This window comes from Saccopteryx leptura, chromosome 5, assembly GCF_036850995.1.
Source record: "Saccopteryx leptura isolate mSacLep1 chromosome 5, mSacLep1_pri_phased_curated, whole genome shotgun sequence".
NCBI classification, from domain to species: domain Eukaryota; kingdom Metazoa; phylum Chordata; class Mammalia; order Chiroptera; family Emballonuridae; genus Saccopteryx; species Saccopteryx leptura.
Window position 1 is genome coordinate 57,132,922 of NC_089507.1, and position 19,600 is coordinate 57,152,521.

General features: G+C 35.6%; 1 protein-coding gene and 1 non-coding gene across 3 annotated transcripts in view; both read left to right on the plus strand.

The window, feature by feature from the left end:
• Positions 1-19,600, plus strand: part of USO1 (USO1 vesicle transport factor) — a 79,588-nt gene that overhangs the window by 45,496 nt on the left and 14,492 nt on the right. Inside the window, exons 9-18 of one of the 2 annotated variants that reach the window (XM_066385372.1) lie at positions 1,889-2,067; positions 6,936-7,076; positions 8,898-8,986; positions 9,352-9,506; positions 9,921-10,132; positions 11,563-11,583; positions 17,832-17,942; positions 18,554-18,672; positions 18,805-18,986; positions 19,272-19,393. In XM_066385372.1, coding sequence (XP_066241469.1) covers positions 1,889-2,067; positions 6,936-7,076; positions 8,898-8,986; positions 9,352-9,506; positions 9,921-10,132; positions 11,563-11,583; positions 17,832-17,942; positions 18,554-18,672; positions 18,805-18,986; positions 19,272-19,393 — 1,331 coding nt within the window. The remainder of the gene's footprint in view (positions 1-1,888; positions 2,068-6,935; positions 7,077-8,897; positions 8,987-9,351; positions 9,507-9,920; positions 10,133-11,562; positions 11,584-17,831; positions 17,943-18,553; positions 18,673-18,804; positions 18,987-19,271; positions 19,394-19,600) is intronic. The other variant, XM_066385373.1, reaches the window with a different exon arrangement.
• Positions 5,522-5,597, plus strand: TRNAA-AGC (transfer RNA alanine (anticodon AGC)). The gene has a single exon. It is a non-coding gene; the product is annotated as a tRNA-Ala (tRNA).

The following is a 19,600-nucleotide window of genomic DNA, read 5'->3' on the forward strand; positions in this document are numbered from 1 at the left end:
ACATATCTGAAAAAGGACTTATATTCAAAATATACAATGAACTCTTAAAATTCAACAATAAACAAACAACCCAATTAAAAAATGAGCAAAAGTAAACAGATACATTACCAAAGAAGATATATAGGTGGCAAACAGCATATGAAGAGATGCTCAAAATCATATGCCATTAGGAGAATGCACATTAACGCAATAATATGTCGGCTCTGGCTGGATGGCTCAGTGGTAGAGCGTCGGCCTGGCGTGCAGGAGTCCCGGGTTCGATTCCCAGCCAAGGCACACAGGAGAAGCGCCTCTCTGCTTCTCCACCTCTCCTCCTCTCCTTCCTCTCTGTCTCTCTCTTCCCCTCCCATAGCCAAAACTCCATTGGAGCAAAGTTGGCCTCTGCCTCAGGCGCTAGAATGGCTCTGGTTGCAACAGAGCAACAACGCCCCAGATGGGCAGAGCATCGCCCCGTGGTGGGCATGCCGGGTGGATCCCAGTCGGGCGCATGCGGGAGTCTGACTGCCTCCCCGTTTCCAACTTCAGAAATAAATAAATAAATAAATAAATAAAATAAAAAATAAAACAATAAGATGTCACTGCACAATAAGATGTCACTTACTAAGATGGCAGAAATCCAGAATATTGACAACACCAAAATCAGGCAAGGATATGGGACTACAGAAACTCATTCATTGCTGGTGGGGATGCAGAATGACCCAATCACATTGGAAGACAGTTTGGCAGTTTCTTTCCAAGCTAAACATATTCTTACCATTCGACCCAACAGTCCCACTCCTTGGTATTTACCCAAATGAGTGGAAAACTTATGTTCACACAAAATCATACACGTACATGTTTATAGCAGCTTTTATTCATAATTGCCAAAATTTGGAAGCAACCAAAATATCCCTTAGTAGGGGAATGGATAAACCAATTATGGTACATTCATACTGTATAATATTATTCCGTAATAAAAAGCCATGAAAAGACATGAAGGAATCTTAAATGCATATTACTAAGTGAAATAAGCCCATCTGAAAGGTTACATACTTTATGACAGTCAACTGACCTCTGGAAGTGGAGAACAGAACCATGAATGATAGGAAGGAAGCCTGAGGGATGCCCAGAGATCCCTAAGGAAAACAGGAAAGAGTATTTTAGAAACCACGGGAAGAGGAGATTTCAAGGAGGAGACAGACAACAATGTCAAGTGCTTCTTAAAAATTGAGGTATGATTAATTCATTCAACAAAAATTTAATACAGGCATACTAGGTAAACAGCTGATATCTTGTCTCTGGCTCTGCTCAAGATACAGAGTAGGTCACTGTGTCCTCGTAGGGACACAGTGCGGGCGCAACCTCGATAAGGAATGTACTTACCTATATAGTTTAAGTTTAAAACATTTGGCTCAAAAGAAACTTCAATCATTGTTCTGTTGATATTTGGCTCTGCTGACTAATGAGTTTGCTGACCACTATCGTAGGGTATTCACAGATTCCTGTCTTCGTGAATTATAAGCTAGTGGAGAAGACACATACTGCATCGTAATAAAAGGGGTAGGCTAATGTGAAAGCATGTAGCTAGTGATGCTAACTAACCTAGTTACTGGGTTTTGATAATTATTTCTGAGGAAATTGTGTTTAATCTGGGATTTGAAGAAAATGATATGAATTATCTAGGTAACTCAAATGTGCGTAGTTGAACACAGACATACAGGATCACTGGAGGACCTGAGAAAGAGCACACAGATTGTGGCTGTCACCAGTCCGGGCAAGCTCTCCGCCTTGCCATGCTGAAAGAGATGTTGACCATGGAGATTTTTCTTTCTTTTTTTAATGTTTAGAGATTGATTTTTCCTTCAGGTTTTATCAGCCTTAATGCTTCCATTTTACATTCTTTCCTCAGGTATAGTAGTGGAAGATTGTCTGATTTTGCTCCAAAACTTGTTAAAAAACAACAATTCCAATCAAAATTTTTTTAAAGAAGGCTCATATATTCAACGTATGAAACCTTGGTTTGAGGTTGGAGATGAAAATTCTGGCTGGTCTGCACAGAAAGTAACAAACCTGCACCTAATGCTACAGGTATACTGAACTTAGACATAAATGTGTTAAGAATTTTGACAGTAATCCTTTCAAAGAAAAGTCAACTGCTCGTGTTCGATAAATTCAGAAGATTTCAGGTGGACTTTAAAATTTTTTTTCTTTTCTATGGAAATTTCCAGTTCTACTCCAGAAATCAAGAACTACCGCACCCTTCTACACATATGTAAACACACCACTCAGCTTCAATAATTATTACATCAGGCAATTTTGTTTCATTTTTTATTCCCTTCTCTTGCCCAGCAGGATTATTTTAAAGCAAATCCAAACACAGTTTCCTAATGAGTTTTATAACAGATGACAGTCTGTTACGGTGTTGATTTGAATTTTTAAAATGTGCTTTTTTCAATTAAGGCTCCGGTATAAATTTTAATATTCAGAATATTAAGATTAACAAATACCTTCATTCAGTAAACATTTACTGAGAGCTAGGCACTAAATGATAATGTCCCTTCCCCCAAATATTGTCTGAGTTTTAAGTCCAATGCAAGTTAAATTGACACATCACCTGTCATTTTATTTAAGATTTATGGTGATAGATAGTAAAAGTGCAGACAGTAGGAGCCCAGATTATTTCTGCATCAGAAAAAATTATGAAGTTCTTTGAGGCATTTTACTTATTTATTCCTTTATTGAATTCCCCTACTCCAAACACTTAAGTTTAGACCAGCCTTCTAACTCACTGGCTCTGGTGATTCTGACAGGTCTTCGCATTTCTCTGAGCATGCCTGCATCTCTGAAGCTGTGTCCCACAGAACTAGATTGTTAATCTCTCTAGTAACTAGAATCTGAAAATTGTTGCATGCCTGGAGTTGCCTACATAAGTTTGGTTGATATTTAGAGTCATCATATGCCCCAGTTTGCCAGGACAATATTCATTTTATAATTACTCATAGTGTCCTTTTTTACTTGAAGTGTCCCAATTTGCATAATAAATGGTATAGTTACCCTACTTAGAATATGCCTAAACACTGTTAGGAAATATTTTGCAGGAGAACATGGGCAGAATCTTTTTATTTATACTCTTAACTTCATTTCTATTTTCACATGTCAGTATTACACATTTCAAGACTTTATTCGTTTTTTTTAATTTTAGAAATAACATCCCAAAAGGTAAGCTTGATACCTTTATTCAACACTGCTTTCTTGATAAGGGAAATTCCTATAGAAAAGTAATTTTCAAAATATGATTAGAAAGAGTGAAGGGATCTGATTATGTGCAAAAAAACTTACATATTTCCTGTCAAACAGTGAAAATTTAAACTGCTTGAGGAGTCTGTTCATGTTTTATAGTTTAGTATACCATGTAAAGAATTATTTTGAGCTCTGGCTAGATGACTTAGTTGGTTAGAGCATCGTCCTGTTGTACAAAAGTTGTGGGTTCAATTTCTGGTCAGGACACTTACAGAAACAGAACTATATTTCTATCTGTCTATCTCTCTCTCTCTCTAAAAATCAACAGTTTTTTGTTTTAAGTGAGAGGAGATAGACTCCTGCATGAGCCCCAAGCAGGGTCCACCCAGCAAGCCCTGTCTGGGGCCAGTGCTTGAATCAGGTGGGCTATCCTCAGTGCCCAGACCAACACTGGAATCAGTCAAGCCACTGGCTACGTGAGGGAAAGAGAGAAAAGGGGGACAGGAAGGGGAGAGAAGCAGATGGTCACTTCTCATGTGTGCCCTGACTGGGAATTGAACCCAGAATGGTCTGCACACCAGGCCCACGCCCTGTCCACTGAGCCAACCGTCCAGGGCCATACATTTTTTTTAAAAGGATTATTTTTTAATACAATGTCACTGTTTAAAAAGTATAGTTAGTATAAACTAGTATATACTGTCCTGGCTGGGTAGCTCAGTCGGTTAGAGCATCATCCCAAAATAAGGTTGCAGGTTTGATCCTGGTCATGGCATACATGGGAAGCAACCAGTGAATGCATGACTGTGTGGAACGATAGATGAGTGCTTCCCTTCCCCCACTCCTCTCTCTTTCTCTCTCTGTCTCTCTTAACAATGAATGAATAAAAATTAAGCCCTGGATGGATGGCTTGGTTGGTTGTAGCATTGTCCCAAAGCACAGAGGTTGCCAATTTGATCCCTGGTCAGGGCACTTGTAGGAACAGCTCGATGTTCTTGTCTCTCTGTCACTCTCCCTGCCTTTCTCTTTAAAAATAAATAATAATAACATATATATAAAACCAGAAAAAATTTTAGCATAAAGTATTGTATGTAAACAGAAAAATACAATATTCTAGCTATGTAGTAAGTTGGTTAAGCATCCTTTACTTTTAAAAAGTGAGTAAACTAAAGCCCTGGCCGAGTAGCTCAGTTAGAGCATTGTCCCGAAAGGCCAAGGTTTCAGCCTCAATCCCGGTCAGGGCACATACAAGAATCAGCCAGTGAATTGAATGTGTAAATAAATGGAACAACAAATCAATCTTTCTCTCTCTCTCTCTCTCTCTCTCTCTCTCTCTCAAAACTCAATCAATAAATTAAACTTTTTAAGTAGATAAACCAACTAGATACTAATCATAAAGAACATAAACTTCAAAATAAACTGAATTTAATTCAATACTATATTCTCCACCTCAGAGATTGAGTAGTTGATGCACTCACTCATGACTTCACAGGCCACAGGTATCTTCTGATTTTTAATACATAAGAATGCTCTTTCTTTATAACTATATTCAGGATTGATTGCATTTGAAGTTCTGTTATGCAGCAAATGAAAATGCGTCATAAATTATCCTATTTAGATAGATACACCCTAACTGGAATTATTCATCATTGTGGTTAAAATTATGATTGAATTCCAAGCCAATAAAAATTGAAATTGATCTGATTAAGGATATTTCATTCAGATTTTGCATATTGGGGAAGCATCTTTTGAAAAGCTTTTTAGTCATAAAACATTTAATTTTTTTTTTAATAATAGTTTACTGTCTAGTTCTGCCTCCTGTCCTTACAGAAATCTGTTCTGTGCTTTTTTTGGATAGATGCTGCCAGTGACTCTCAGAAAGCTCATTACCTTAAGAGAGCATTTTTTTCACTGTTGGGTAGTTTTAATTATTAAAAACAATCCACACAAAGAATCAAAATCTGCCTTCTTATAAGTACTTCCTCTTTTTTCAAACATTCTTCCTACTTTTCTGTCATCTAGAGATTTGATAATTAACTTTTTTTCTGTATTTACTTCATTAGTAAAGATATCAACTGCACTTAGATTATAATAAAAAATATTGATTTTGTTAGATGTAATAATGGCTTTATGACTTTTAAAATCTGTATCATAGATACATATAGAAATATTTTTGGGAGAAATAATAGCTTGGTGTTTGCTTTTAAAAAAATTTTTTTTAAGTAGGGATAGGAGAAGAATAAGTTTAAAATAGAACAACAGCAGCCTGACCAGTGGTGGTGCAGTGGGTAAAGCATCGACCTGTGCCCTGGCTGGTTGGCTCAGTGGTAGAGCGTCGGCCTAGCGTGCGGAGGACCCGGGTTCGATTCCCGGCCAGGGCACACAGGAGAAGTGCCCATTTGCTTCTCCACCCCTCCGCCACGCTTTCCTCTCTGTCTCTCTCTTCCCCTCCCGCAGCCAAGGCTCCATTGGAGCAAAGATGGCCCGGGCGCTGGGGATGGCTCTGTGGCCTCTGCCTCAGGCGCTAGAGTGGCTCTGGTCGCAACATGGCGACTCCCAAGATGGGCAGAGCATCGCCCCCTGGTGGGCAGAGCGGCGCCCCATGGTGGGCGTGCCGGGTGGATCCCGGTCGGGCGCATGCGGGAGTCTGTCTGACTGTCTCTCCCTGTTTCCAGCTTCAGAAAAATGAAAAAAATAAAAAAAAATAAAAAATAAAGCACCGACCTGTAACGCTGAGGTCGCCGGTTTGAAACCTCTGGCTTACCCGGTTAAGGCATATATGGGAGTTGATGCTTCCTGCTCCTCCCCCTTTATCTCTCTCTTTGTCTCTCTCTCTTTCTCTCAATCCCACCACTCTCTAAAAATGAATAAATTAAAAAAATAGAACAACAACAAAAAAATACACAGAAATCTTAAGAAAGACCCAAGGACAGGAACCAATGTATAATCCTACAGCCTCTCTTTAGTGACAGCAATTTATTAATTTATATAATAATTATAAATATCCCATTTGATCTTGATGTATAATATTATATATATATATAACGTTTTAAAATGCAATATATATCATATAATTATTTTGAAGATTTAACTGCTGAGCATTTGTTTGGGATGACATTTTACATGTTTCTGAAATTTCATATTTATATTTAAGTTCAGACTAATCATAAGATCAGAATTAGGGACTTAATTAGCATTAACAAGCAATACAGCCAACCCCTTGCCTAATGCATGAATCTCCTACCATGTTCTCCATTTGTTAGTTTTCTCCTTTCTTTAAATCTTTCCAATTTAGGAGGAATTTATCACACCTTGGCCCATTGTATTTTCAGATCTGCTCTATAATTAGGCTGTTCATTCTTACTTCACTAAGAAACCTTACTTTGGTAGAATATCACCTTGTTACTTATTCATTCATTCATTTGTTGAATATGCACTAGGTTACAGAACTCTGCTTGTCACTTGGGATACAAAAATGACAGGTAGTTTCTACTCCAGTTCACAGTCACGAAAAGGAGACAAAGTTAAGCACACAGCATAATGTAGTATACTCTATAACAGAATATTGCCATGAGGGCAGAAAGGAAGAACAGCCAGCTCTGGCTGAGCCGGTGAAGGAATCTTTCATAGATTTTTTATCCCTCTAAATCAAAGTTGCCTCAACACTTTTTGAAAGTCTTTTTGATCTTTAAAAGACAATTTTTGTCTTCCTTTTGCAGCTTGTTCGTGTCCTGGTATCTCCCACCAACCCCCCTGGTGCTACCAGTAGCTGCCAGAAAGCCATGTTCCAGTGTGGCTTACTGCAGCAGCTCTGCACCATCCTAATGGCCACTGGCGTTCCTGCTGATATCCTGACTGAGGTAAACTGAACAAAGATGGGACAACACTGTGGCAGTCTAAATCCAGGGGATCATTAGAAAGAATTTTATATTAGCTGAAGGAAAAACCAGAAAAGTTAACTTTTTATGTTAAATTTCTTATTGATCCTACTAAAATATAATAAGCATAATGATGACAGTGTCAATTCTGAAAGGTAGACTCATTCCTCAAGTTTAATAATATATAAATAATGTTAAAGCATCAAAGATTTCTCATTAATTTTATTCTTTTCAGCAGACGTGAACAATATGATTTATGTTTTTAATTTTGAGAACAATATGACTTAGTCAAAACTTAAATCTTAAGTAGTCTTATTCATAGAAGAGTAAATTATTTTTCCTGACATATGGCAATTTCTATTTCTTGCCTTTTAAGAAATAGTAGTTAATTTGAAGAAAAGAAATGTTTGGTATATTTAAATTATCTTTTTACTTTTCTCAAATTAACACATGCACATTAAAAGTACAGGTAATAAAAGTTTTATAACAAAAACAGATGTCTTCAGCCTCACTCCTTCCTACATTCAGTCCCACTACCCTGTATAACCCTCCCACTTGACTTCCTCCTGTCACTCAGTAATTTAATTTAAATCAATACTCTGGTTTATAGTTTTACAAATATATTAATACTGTTCCCTGTTAAGCCAAACAGAGAGACCTATGTCTTTTTTTTAATATTACTTTCTTTTGTCTGTGTTATAATAGTGTCCTTTTTTTCATTGTAGTGATTTTCTGTGTTTCTATGTGTATTAATATTGTCATATGCTTAACATACCATTTCCCACCCCAGACCTCTTTTGGGACGCCTTCCGTCATCCTGCTCCAGTGTGACTGGTCATTCTCTGCTTCTGTCGCACAGCTCTTGTCCTGGACGTTCACCTCTCCCCCTAGGACTGTCTCTGACCTCTCCCTGGACTTGGACTCTTTAGTTACAGAGACCATGTCCTTTTCCCTCCCCCTCGTTTCATTATCTTATTTTACTGAACTTCCTGAAAAGGGGTAAACAGCAAGAGAACGTGTTTTTAGCTCTCAGTTATCCCTCTGCCTTCAGAATTAATTTAAAGCTTGGCTAGGTATAAAATTCAGAGTTGGGAATTACTAACACTCAACATTAAGAACATTAATTCAGAGTTGCTGAAGTCTGAAGCCATTTTAAATCTTAATTCTTTTTATATAACCTGCTCTTTCTCTCTCAAACTTTTGGAATCTTTATTTCTGAACTTTACTGATGATGTACTCTTCTACAGATCTTTTTTCCTCCAATTATTTGAAAGGACACTCACTGTACTGACTCTTGGAAGCTGGAGATATATTTCTTTCAGTTTTGAGGATGTTTTTTGTATTTCTTGATACTTTCCTTTTTTCTCTTCTATATTTGCAACTCTATGACTAGGTTATTGGACTTTCTGGGCCCAGTTTGTTTTTTTATTCCACTTTCTTAGAGGTTTTTCAACTTCATTCCTAAATTAAATCTTTGTTACCTTTTAAATTTGTTTTCTGATTTTATTTTACAGCATCCTTTTTTGTTCTGTAGAAATAAATTCTCTCAAGGATGTTAATACTCGTTTTTTGAGATTTTAAATTGTATGGTCAAGTGTTAATTTTTAATTAGAGGCCCACACTTAATTTTTTTTAAATGTTATCTCAAGAAAATATTACAAAATTACATGAGGTCACTCATTTTTTTTGGTGTCTGAAATTTGGCATTGAAAAGCCAAATGCAGAGAGTTAACAGTTTCTTCTTTTGAAAACAGGCTTCCTTCCTTAACTTACTTTCTCGAAATTGTTTTTCCCATTTAATAGACCATTAATACAGTATCAGAAGTTATTCGAGGCTGCCAAGTAAACCAAGACTACTTTGCTTCTGTAAATGCACCTTCAAACCCTCCAAGGTACGGAAAGGGAAATATTGAGATTCTACTGAGGAAGTAAAGAGTTATTTTGGGGTATCTCGCATATACACCTTATTAAGTTCAGTTGTGTTTTGACACCAGAAATTACCTGACCAGGTAAATATGTTGGTATTTAGAAGTTAGTGTCTTTGGCACGTATGTATTTGGGCTTCCGTATCCCTTCCTCCCCTTCCTAGCAGTGTGCCGTAAGCAAAGCTAAGCTGCGGTTGCCCTTTCTGTGAAATGGAGATGGAAATACTTAGCTTGCTAGTGTTCTGGTTATGGTCTTTTTAGTCAACAAAAATGTTGATTTGTGCACTTGGGTTGCAATATTTCTTTTTCTTCTTTTCTTTTTAAATGAACAGACCAGCAATTGTAGTACTTCTCATGTCTATGGTTAATGAAAGGCAGCCATTTGTATTGCGCTGTGCTGTTCTCTACTGCTTCCAGTGTTTCTTATATAAAAACCAAAAAGGACAAGGAGAAATTGTGTCAACACTTCTACCTTCCACCATTGATGGTAAATGATTTAGTTCTAATTCCTGTTTAAAAAGTAAATAATTGTATTTGCAGCTTTTAATGGTAAAATAGGTCATAAATGATTAAAGAAAAAGAAAGAAGACCCTGGATGTAGTAAAAATTTTAAATATGACATGTCCTTGAATTTGCTTTAGAAATGTAGTGTTTAATTAAGATTAAAATATTCTGAAATATTACCATTATCAACGATGCCTAAAGTGTTCTGTTTCTTTATTCTGCTGCTTTTCTTCCAAGGTCGTTTTTGGCATCTTTCATTTTGTTTTAAAAAGCAGACTTTGAAAAATGTTACTTAATACTACTAATCAGCAGATTTTTAGATAGCATTTTATATTTTTCTCTGTGTGGATAACATAAATTTTTCTGTTATTAATTCATCTGCCTACCATCTTTGTAGCAACAGGTAATTCAGTCTCGGCTGGTCAGTTATTATGCGGAGGTTTGTTTTCTACTGATTCACTTTCAAACTGGTGTGCTGCTGTGGCCCTTGCCCATGCTTTGCAAGAAAATGCCATCCAGAAAGAACAGCTGCTCAGGGTTCAACTGGCTACAAGTATCGGAAACCCTCCAGTGTCTTTATTGCAACAGTGCACCAACATCCTTTCACAGGTAAAGTAGCCAGTGAACGTCTCTAATGGGGGGAAAAGGTTTGCTATACATTTTGAATCCAGTGATATAAAAATTTAACAGTGTTCTTAGTAGATGCAGATAAACAAGGAAAGAGGCAAGGATTACCTGCTTACTAGCTCCTTTTTCTCCTTTTTGTGGAGAAAAAGCCATACATATTTTTACAAGAATAGTTTTGCCAAATAGTTAACAAGGTCTGCATCCTTATGGAAATACATATTCTAGGCAGAGGTGTTTATTGTTTTTTTCTTTTTAAGTCATCCACAGTGTTCTTGCATGTCATTCTCTCTCTCTCTGCTCAGTAGCTTAATTTAGGTTATTTTAAGAGAGGAAATAGAATAAAGTGGTTCATAGCTGTGGCCTTCCCTTTTCAAATTCCAGAGTAATTGATCTTCCTCTCAGAAAACAAAGAATACCAGTCGATTGCTTATATAGTTAAACTGTATACCCCTTTGTGTTTGTGAGCTCTCAAAGGCATATAATTTACCTAGTAAGACAGAGAAAAGCATAACTAAAAATATTTGCATTCATTTAGGTTACTGATAAGAACAATAGTCTGGATGTATGGATGCTAAAGCATTTAGGAATATCACTGACTGTTAGATGATTTGCCCTTATGAGGCAGCCTTGCCGTTGAACAATTTAAGCGTATGTTTTAGCAACAGCATAAAAAGCATCAATTTCAGAGTCACTCGGGGGAAGTAAGAATGTGGCTAAGTCTAAATTGCTATATCCACTGGAATTGTCTGACCCCCTCCTCATGATAATGCTCTGTGTCCTCCTCCACTTATAAATTTGCTACATTTTTGGAATTATTTTATTCTTAGCTTTAAAGAAACATCACTGCCATTCATAGGAAGTGATAAATGAAAGCTTTAAACTTAACTAAATGAAAAGAGATCTGAAAACTCCCTTTATTATTTAAAATTGGGTTACTTCAATTAAAGTTAATCTTTTCAGGGTGGTATGGCTTTAAAGTATCCATATTATCTTTTATTTCTCATTTATCTCTTAGTGTTCTTTAAAAAACTATACAAAAATATTCACATTTTTACTTATTGAATACTTGGCATTTTCATATTGATGTTTGTTGAAAACAGCTTTTCTTAAACCAAACAGTAATTAGCTGTCTAACCACCATCACTGCAGACTTTCCTCTAACACTGTAATCATAATTAATGCACAATAAATACTCAAGATAGTGGTGTCTGCCTACTCTTAGTAATCAAAGTGCTATAAAATGATTCTTTCTCCTCTAATATATATGCATTGTTGTGTAGTAAAAGATTAGAACTGTCCTGTCCCAAATTATTGGCTAGAGTTTGTAGAGACTGTATGTGAGGAATTTTTCTAGATTTAAATTTTTCTGAAGCAGTCATATTTATGAATAATTTTTAATGTATAATTTGCAGGGTGATAAGATCGACAGACGGGTATGTATCACTTGTGTAAACGCAGGCGTTTTCCTCTTACAACAAGGCTTCTCTTTGTCTTGGGTTTGCTGATTGGTTTTTTTTAACTGCTTGTTTGAAGTTTATTCTACTCACACTTCTATGTGCCAGTAAGTTGACCTCTGTCATAAGTGGATCTCCAGTTTTTCTCCTTGGGACATTGTAGTGGTTTTTCTAAGAACTGTGGGAATAACAGTCTGAAGCTATACTGTGCTTCCTCTGGGAGTATGCTTACACTTTAAGGAATTCTTTGGTTTGGGCTTTTCGGTGTTTTTTTGTGTTTGTTTCACCCAAGCTTGCTTCATTTCCCTCAAAACCATTTCAAAGTTAGTAAAATTTAGGATTAAGATTTTTGCCTTTAGTTAATTAGTATATGAAAGAATGTGATGTTTTTATATTAATCAGGATTTTGAAAATGTACAATAGTAAGTATAATTTTGTAATTTGAAAGATTTTAAATTAAAGATACGGGTTATTTTGGATCTAACCTATATACTGTAACTACCATTGGGGTACGTGTGTGGGGTGAGGGGAATGTGATTTGTTAGATTTGATTGTTTTGTTTTTTGGAGTGTTTATAAAAAGGAGTGTACCTTAAAGTCCATATTTGGGCATGTGTTCAGTTTTGGTGTGGGTAATAATAACTGAGATTCTGTTAGGAGTTGTAGCTTTGTGTATGAGCATGATTAACACATGTAAGTGACTCACACACATATATTTGGCCTCCAGAATTTTATAATTATACATGTCAGTCATTTAAGAAGGGAGTATCCTGTAGGTATAATTTACACACAGTAAAATGCAGACCTTAGTGTTCAATCTGATGATTTTTGGTGATTGAATGTATCTCTGTAACCACCACCCAGAACACAATGTATAACATATTCATTGAACTAGAAAGTGCCATCAAGTCCCTTTCCTATTCTCTATCCCCAGAGGCTACCACTAGAAAGTGAATCTCATCATAATACTCTAGAATCCCATTTTAATACTTTAACACTAGAAGATTAAAATGTTGGCTTCTCGTGTTTTATAAAGTATGAAAAAATACTAAATTTGAAATCCACAAAATAGAAATAAGAGATACTTTTATTTTGAAACTATAATAGGAGAAACAATAGCTTATGTAAAGATAATTCAGCTTCACTTATTTAGTTTGTAGTTTTCTTCCATTCAATAAAATTTGTGATCTCTAGTAACTAAACCCTCAGGATGCTCTGAAATTAAAATTTCAGCATCCATTTGTTTTTCCAGGTATCTTCAATCGTTCATACACTATAGGGGCCTAGGAAGAGATATATACTTTTTCTTGACTTAAACAAATAGACAAATATGTAAACATAAATAAAATGAATAGTTTTAGAGAGTGTGATGTGGCTTTTAGCTGTTCTAGGTGTTTATCTTGTAAAGAATCAATCAGATGATCAGAGAGCAATGACATAGAAGGTTATGATAGCTTTTAATGCCCAATTTCTGATTTTATTTTGAAGGAATAGAGCAGCTTGAACAGGATTTTTTTATGTTGATCTTATTTTTAACATTTTATAGTGATACACTGGATAAATACTCTAGTATTTTTGTACTCATTAATGGTTAATTTTTCTTTTCATTTTGAAAAATAGTGGAAAGAAAATAATATTCTTCATTCTACCCAAAGATAACTAATGGTAAAATTTTTTTTGTACTGTTAATTATAGAGCAGTGATCATACATTACTCCACTTTATGTTCTGCATTTTTTCTTACAGGCATTTGTCATGTTGTTGAACACTAAGTCACTTTATGTGATTGTATAATACTTCACCAAATAGATACAACATAGGTTACGTAACCATCTCCTTAGTTTTGGACATTTAATTATCTCCCATTTTTCTCTATTTTATGTCATGGTTTGATGAACATCAGAATAATGTAGTCTGCACATAATAGCATTATTACATAGTCTTTACTTTGCATGTTTTCAATATGCATGGGTTTCTATTAACTCCGCAAAGCAGGACTGCCTGTATTTCATGGAGGTAAAGAAAAAAAACTATCCCAGCAATTAATATTATTTTTTATTTTCTCAGTTAAAACTTTATTTTGGCATCTATTTTAAATTTGGAGTCTTAGTTCTGCTTTTAATATGCTCATAGGTAGAGAGCCATAGAATTGCAGAGCTAGAAAGGGTGATAATATTTTATAACATTTGAGGAGCTCTTACTGTGTTCCATGCACTGTTTTAAGTCTTTTCCGTGTGTTTAATCCTCTCCACAACTCTATGAGATAGATATTAACTATTAGCCTTATTTAAGGATGTGGAAGAAAAGTAAGGTTTTATGGCTGTTGAGTTTTAGAATCGATATAAATCCTGGTATCCTCTTAGTGAGATCATTTAATCCAGTTGGCTCTGTGTACTAAATGAGAAAATTGGGGCCCACATAGCATATTGAACATGTACAAGATAGGACAGTAGAAGATTTGGTTCTTCCAATTCCCAACCAAATGTCCTTTTCACTAATACCTTACTGCCACTTAAAACTAAAACTTCAGTTTTTTCGCCTGACTGATGGTGGCGCAGTGGAAAGAGTGTCAACCTGGAATGGTGAGGACCCAGATTCAAAACCCCAAAGTCACTGGCTTGAAAGCGGGCTCATCCAGCTTGAGCACGGGGTCACTGGTGGCTTCAGCAAGAGGCCACTGGCTCAGCTGGCCACTCCTCCATCAAGGAATTTATGAGAATTAGCAATCAGTGAAAAACTAAAATGACACAACTATGAGTTGATGATTCTCATTCTTTCCCTTCCTGTCTATCTCTCTCTTTCTTAAAAAACAAGACAAAACACTTTAGTCCTTTAAAAATATGTGTATGTCCTTTTGAAATGAGTAATACATGGTTTAGTAATTAAAATGATATGAAAAGGTTTACAGTAAGAAGTCTTGGCCCACCCCTGTCCTAGTTCCCCACCTCTCATTATTCAAATGATTTGCCAGGAAAAGGACATTTCTTCTATTCTTTTCAAGTGCTTTTTATGCACATCCACTATCCTGCACCTTGGTAGTGGTTGTTTTTTTATCTCTTAGTGCCATTTTACACTTTCATTAGCTAAGTGAAATAAGACTGGGTGCACTAGATTATCTGTTTCCCCACAGTCTACACAGTGTGTTGTCAGACTTGTATTTTTGCCAATATTTCATCTGCCCATTTTTCCATTGGATTGTTAATCATTTATTGTTTATAGCAGCGGTTCTCAACCTGTGGGTCGCGACCCTGGCGGGGGTCGAATGACCAAAACACAGGGGTCGCCTAAAGCCATTGGAAATTTCGACCCCCGCCAGGGTCACGACCCACAGGTTGAGAACTGCTGGTTTATAGGAACTCATTTTATTAAGTAAGTGAACCCTTATTTGTGATAACTTACAAATACAGTTTTCCTGAGATGTGATTTATCTTTTGAACTTGGGGTTTTGTTCTGGATTTTTTTTTTTTGTATCACTTTTACTATCTCTACGTTTTATGTCATACTTAGAAAGGCCTTTCCCACTTCAAGATTTTAAGGAATATTTTCATATTTCCATTTATAACTTATGGTTTAATTTTTTGCATTTAAATCTTTGTTCCATTTTCCTCAATGAATTAGCTATGGATCTTCAAATCTTTTAGATAGCTCTCTAATTGTCTCAATATTTTTTAAGTCCGTCTGTAACCCTCTGATGATTGATGCTGATTATATTCATGAATTAGTATCACCTGAGTGCTCCTTTTTATTTTTTACAGTTTCTCTGGTTATTCTCGCTTGTTTATGTTTCTATATGAACTTGAGAACTGGGTTGTTTAGTTCCAGAGAAAAAAATAATTATTTGGTATTTTTATTTGGGTCACGATTTTAATTTTTTATTAATTTTATAAATTAATATAGAATTAATATTCAATATATTCATGGTCTTGAGTTTTTCTATCTAAACATGTTTTCTTTCCATTAATTTATGTCTTCTTTTGTGCTCTTTTGGGATGTTTTTCAATTTTCCTCATTTAGGTTTTCATACATACCTTTCTAAAATTTTTATTTTAGAAGAGGTTGAGGAAGAGCAGGAAGCATCAACTTGTAGTTGCTTCTCATATGTGCCATGACTAGGCAAGCCCGTGGTTTCAAACCAGCAACCTCAGCATTTCAGGCCGATGCTTTATCCACTGCACCTGCCACAGGTCAGGCTGTTATACAGCTTTGATTAGGCTTATTCTCTTGTACTTTATATTCTTCTGTTCCTGTAGTAAAGGAAATGTTCCGTTCTCTCTTCTAACTCATTCTAACCAGTCATGTTTCCCTTTGCACTTATCCTTCGGTTAGACCCCTAAGTGCATACTTCTAGAAGATTCAAATTTGAATCGAATCCCACATTTGTTTACTCAGACATCAGCCAGTGATTTCATAGGATGCCTTGTATATATAATGTAGGCAAATTTGACATCTATAAATGCCATTCCAAGTAATAATTTTTTATATATAACCAGGAGAAATCAAGGAAACATTTGCATTTATGACTTGAGTACAGGGGGTACTTGGGTTACGAAACAGTTCCGTTCCTATGACAGTGATATAACCCGAATTTTGGTGTAAGTTGAAACACACCCTAACCTAACTCACTTACCTATCCTAACAGTTGTAAATCATAATCTAGAACATAAAAACACAACTAAGCCACAGAAAAAAGAAAAGGAAATAAATATAGGAGCCATGATAAGGGCCAAAAGTCACCAGAGTAACACAAGTGGAACACTTGCACTTTTAGCAGTCCAAAATGGCGTAGTAAGCATGGGGGGGGGGGGGGCGGGAGGGGAAAAGCCACCTCCCTCACTCATATGCCATGTTACTGCGCATTCTTCCGCCACGCGCAGCCAAACTAGTTCGCCCGTGTAGTCCGTAAATATGACACAGCGTAAGCCGAAACACATCTCAATTTTTTAAAGTTTTTATGGGAGTAAGCATCGTAAACTCAAAACGTCATATATCAAGATTGTAATAACCTGAGGACCCCCTGTAATTAGTTGTAAGTTCTCTAGGGCACATAGTCAATTGACAACAAATGTATATATTTTAACTTTTTGATTTACTTGGGGAACATGAAGACATATTGTAGAAACAGTAATGACATTGAAGCAAGGAAAAATAATACATTATGTTAAAACTAAATTTATGCTTATTAATGCTTACTTGGCAAATCATTCAAAGAGGTCTAATCGAATTTGTTTAAATAGTAAATGTATTTGAAAATGATTAATTATAGAAAGGCAAGCTGTTGACATCAAGATTTGTTAAACTGGAACAGTCTAGGTGCTAGAAATTTTTCAAAACACAGTGATGATTAAATTCATTCCTCTCAAGATCTTTGAATAATTAATTTTATTTTGGATATTTTCTGAAATTACTCCCAAAGTGATGTATAACTATGCTAATGTCCATTATACTGTTTCAAACAAGTTTTGTTTATCTTAAAAAATACAGGTTATATAATATCATATGGGCTGTGACAGTATTATCAGCTTACAGTATCTCACAAAGGAGTTATAAATGTGTTGTATCAAATTTTAGGAAACTAATTTTGATGGACATGCTGGTTAGTAGTAGTGTTCAGTATTGTTTAACTGTAGTTGGCCATAGGGTAGTGAGGATTTGGGGCACTTAGCTAACGTAAATCTTTTTCTGCTTCATTATGTTTGTGGTTTCTCATTATCTGGCATGTTGTCAGTGAATTTGTAACATGGTTTGTTTAGTTTTCTATTAGGGACTATATTCTCTAATGGAAATTAAATAATTCAACAGATTATTTCTTTGCATTTTTCTCAATGTTTTTTGAATGAGGTAGAATTTGTTTCTTTATTAGAAAATTATTTTTAAAATTTTAATTGAAACAAATTTGCCTGACAAATTAATATTTTTGTGTAAAGTGATTTAGGATTGATATATTTTTTTAAGCATCTACATCATACACTTCTTCCTTAGCACACTGGGATTTTACATAACCCAGTATATACTGATGAACATGAATCAATTCTGATTGCTTCTTTACTGTTCATTTTGGGAAGTACAGCCCATAAGAGGACACAAGAATGCACTCTTGTTCAATATTTTCGTCTGGGTTCCTGACTCATCTTTTATAAGATGTTAAATATCATTTTATGCAAACAGGGAGGGATCATAGGGCAAATTTAAATTAAAAAAAACAAAATTTCTGCCAATTTATCTATTTCAGGGAAGCAAAATACAGACAAGAGTTGGATTACTAATATTGCTGTGTACCTGGCTAAGTAACTGTCCTATTGCAGTAACACATTTTCTTCACAATTCAGCCAATGTTCCATTTGTATCCTTTATATATTGTAGTAAGATCCGTGTAAGTATTTATTATTTTTTTATTGCTTCCTCTCTGTTAGAGGTAGCTCTGTGTTCCAAATATTTGAATTTTTTTCATGTGTTTTAACTTTTTAAACTGTTATGGTGGTGCCTGACCAGGCGGTGGCGCAGTGGATAGAGTGTCAGACTGGGATACAGAGGACAGAAGTTTGAGACCCCGAGGTCGCCAGCTTGGACCCAAGGTCGCTAGCTCGAGCAAGGGATTACTCAGTCTGCTGAAGGCCCACGGTCAAGGCACATATGAGAAAGCAATCAGTGAACAACTAAGGTGTCGCAACGAAAAACTGATGATTGGTGCTTCTCATCTCTCTCCATTCCTGTCTGTCTGTCCCTATCTATCCCTCTCTCTGACTCTCTCTCAGTCTCTGTAAAAAAAAACAACAACAACTGTTATGATGGTATTGGTGCTTGCTTAAGCTGTGTGTATACCATACCATTCTTTGTGTTATACTTGCTAGGACTGTATATAGAATTTCTTATAGAAACTCTTACATGAAATACATATCAAATTCACTTTATAAAATAAAGTACTTCAAATAGTCTCCTTAACAAAGATTTCAGCTTACGGGACAAATTGCAGAAAATCTTGGAGAGGAAGAACAGTTGGTCCAAGGCTTATGTGCCCTTCTGCTGGGCATTTCGATTTATTTTAATGATAACTCACTTGAGAATTACATGAAGTAAGTAAGGGGAAAATGCAGGGCTGAAATGATAATGTTATCAAGAGAAAATGATAAATTTTTTTTCTGCCAAAGTTTTTATGTTTTGTTATGATTTTTTTTTTAAGCATCTCAATATGCTTATCTCTGTAGAGAGAAACTAAAACAACTGATAGAGAAGAGGATTGGCAAAGAGAATTTCATAGAGAAACTAGGATTTATTAGCAAGCATGAGTTGTATTCCAGAGCGTCTCAAAAACCCCAGCCCAACTTCCCCAGTCCAGAATACATGATATTTGATCATGAGTTTACAAAGCTTGTAAAAGAACTTGAAGGTAAGATAAAAATGTTTATATTGGTATTCATTAGAAAGTACCTATGATTATATTGTATATGTATGTTCTGGACAAATGCCAATTTTATAATAAATCTAAAAATGGAGTTTTCCCCTAGCTCTTAGTGTAGCCCATTAAAGAACTTTTGGGCTTGAATAAGATTGGAAAGATTATTTCTTATCTCTCATGCAAGTTAAGCCATGTGTTTTTACTGACTAAGTCTTATTAAAATAGTATTTGAAATGTTTAAAATAAAATAAATTTTAAATAAGTTGTCTTTTATAGGTGCGATAACTAAGGCTATTTATAAGTCCAGTGAAGAAGATAAAAAAGAAGAAGAGGAGAAGAAAACATTAGAACAGCATGACAGTATTGTGACTCACTACAAAAATGTGATTCGAGAGCAAGTATGTGCTGATACATTGTATGCACTTTATAACTGATACTTTTCAACTTTAGGGAAGAATTTTTCCTGGCATTTCAAAGGCAAGAGGATCCAGAAAGTAACTTATTATTTTCCTAAATAATCCAGAAGTATCTGAATAGTCAACAAACTGAGAGCTTCATATGTGTTAAGCATTATGCAGGATGTTTTGGATAAAGGCAGGAATCAA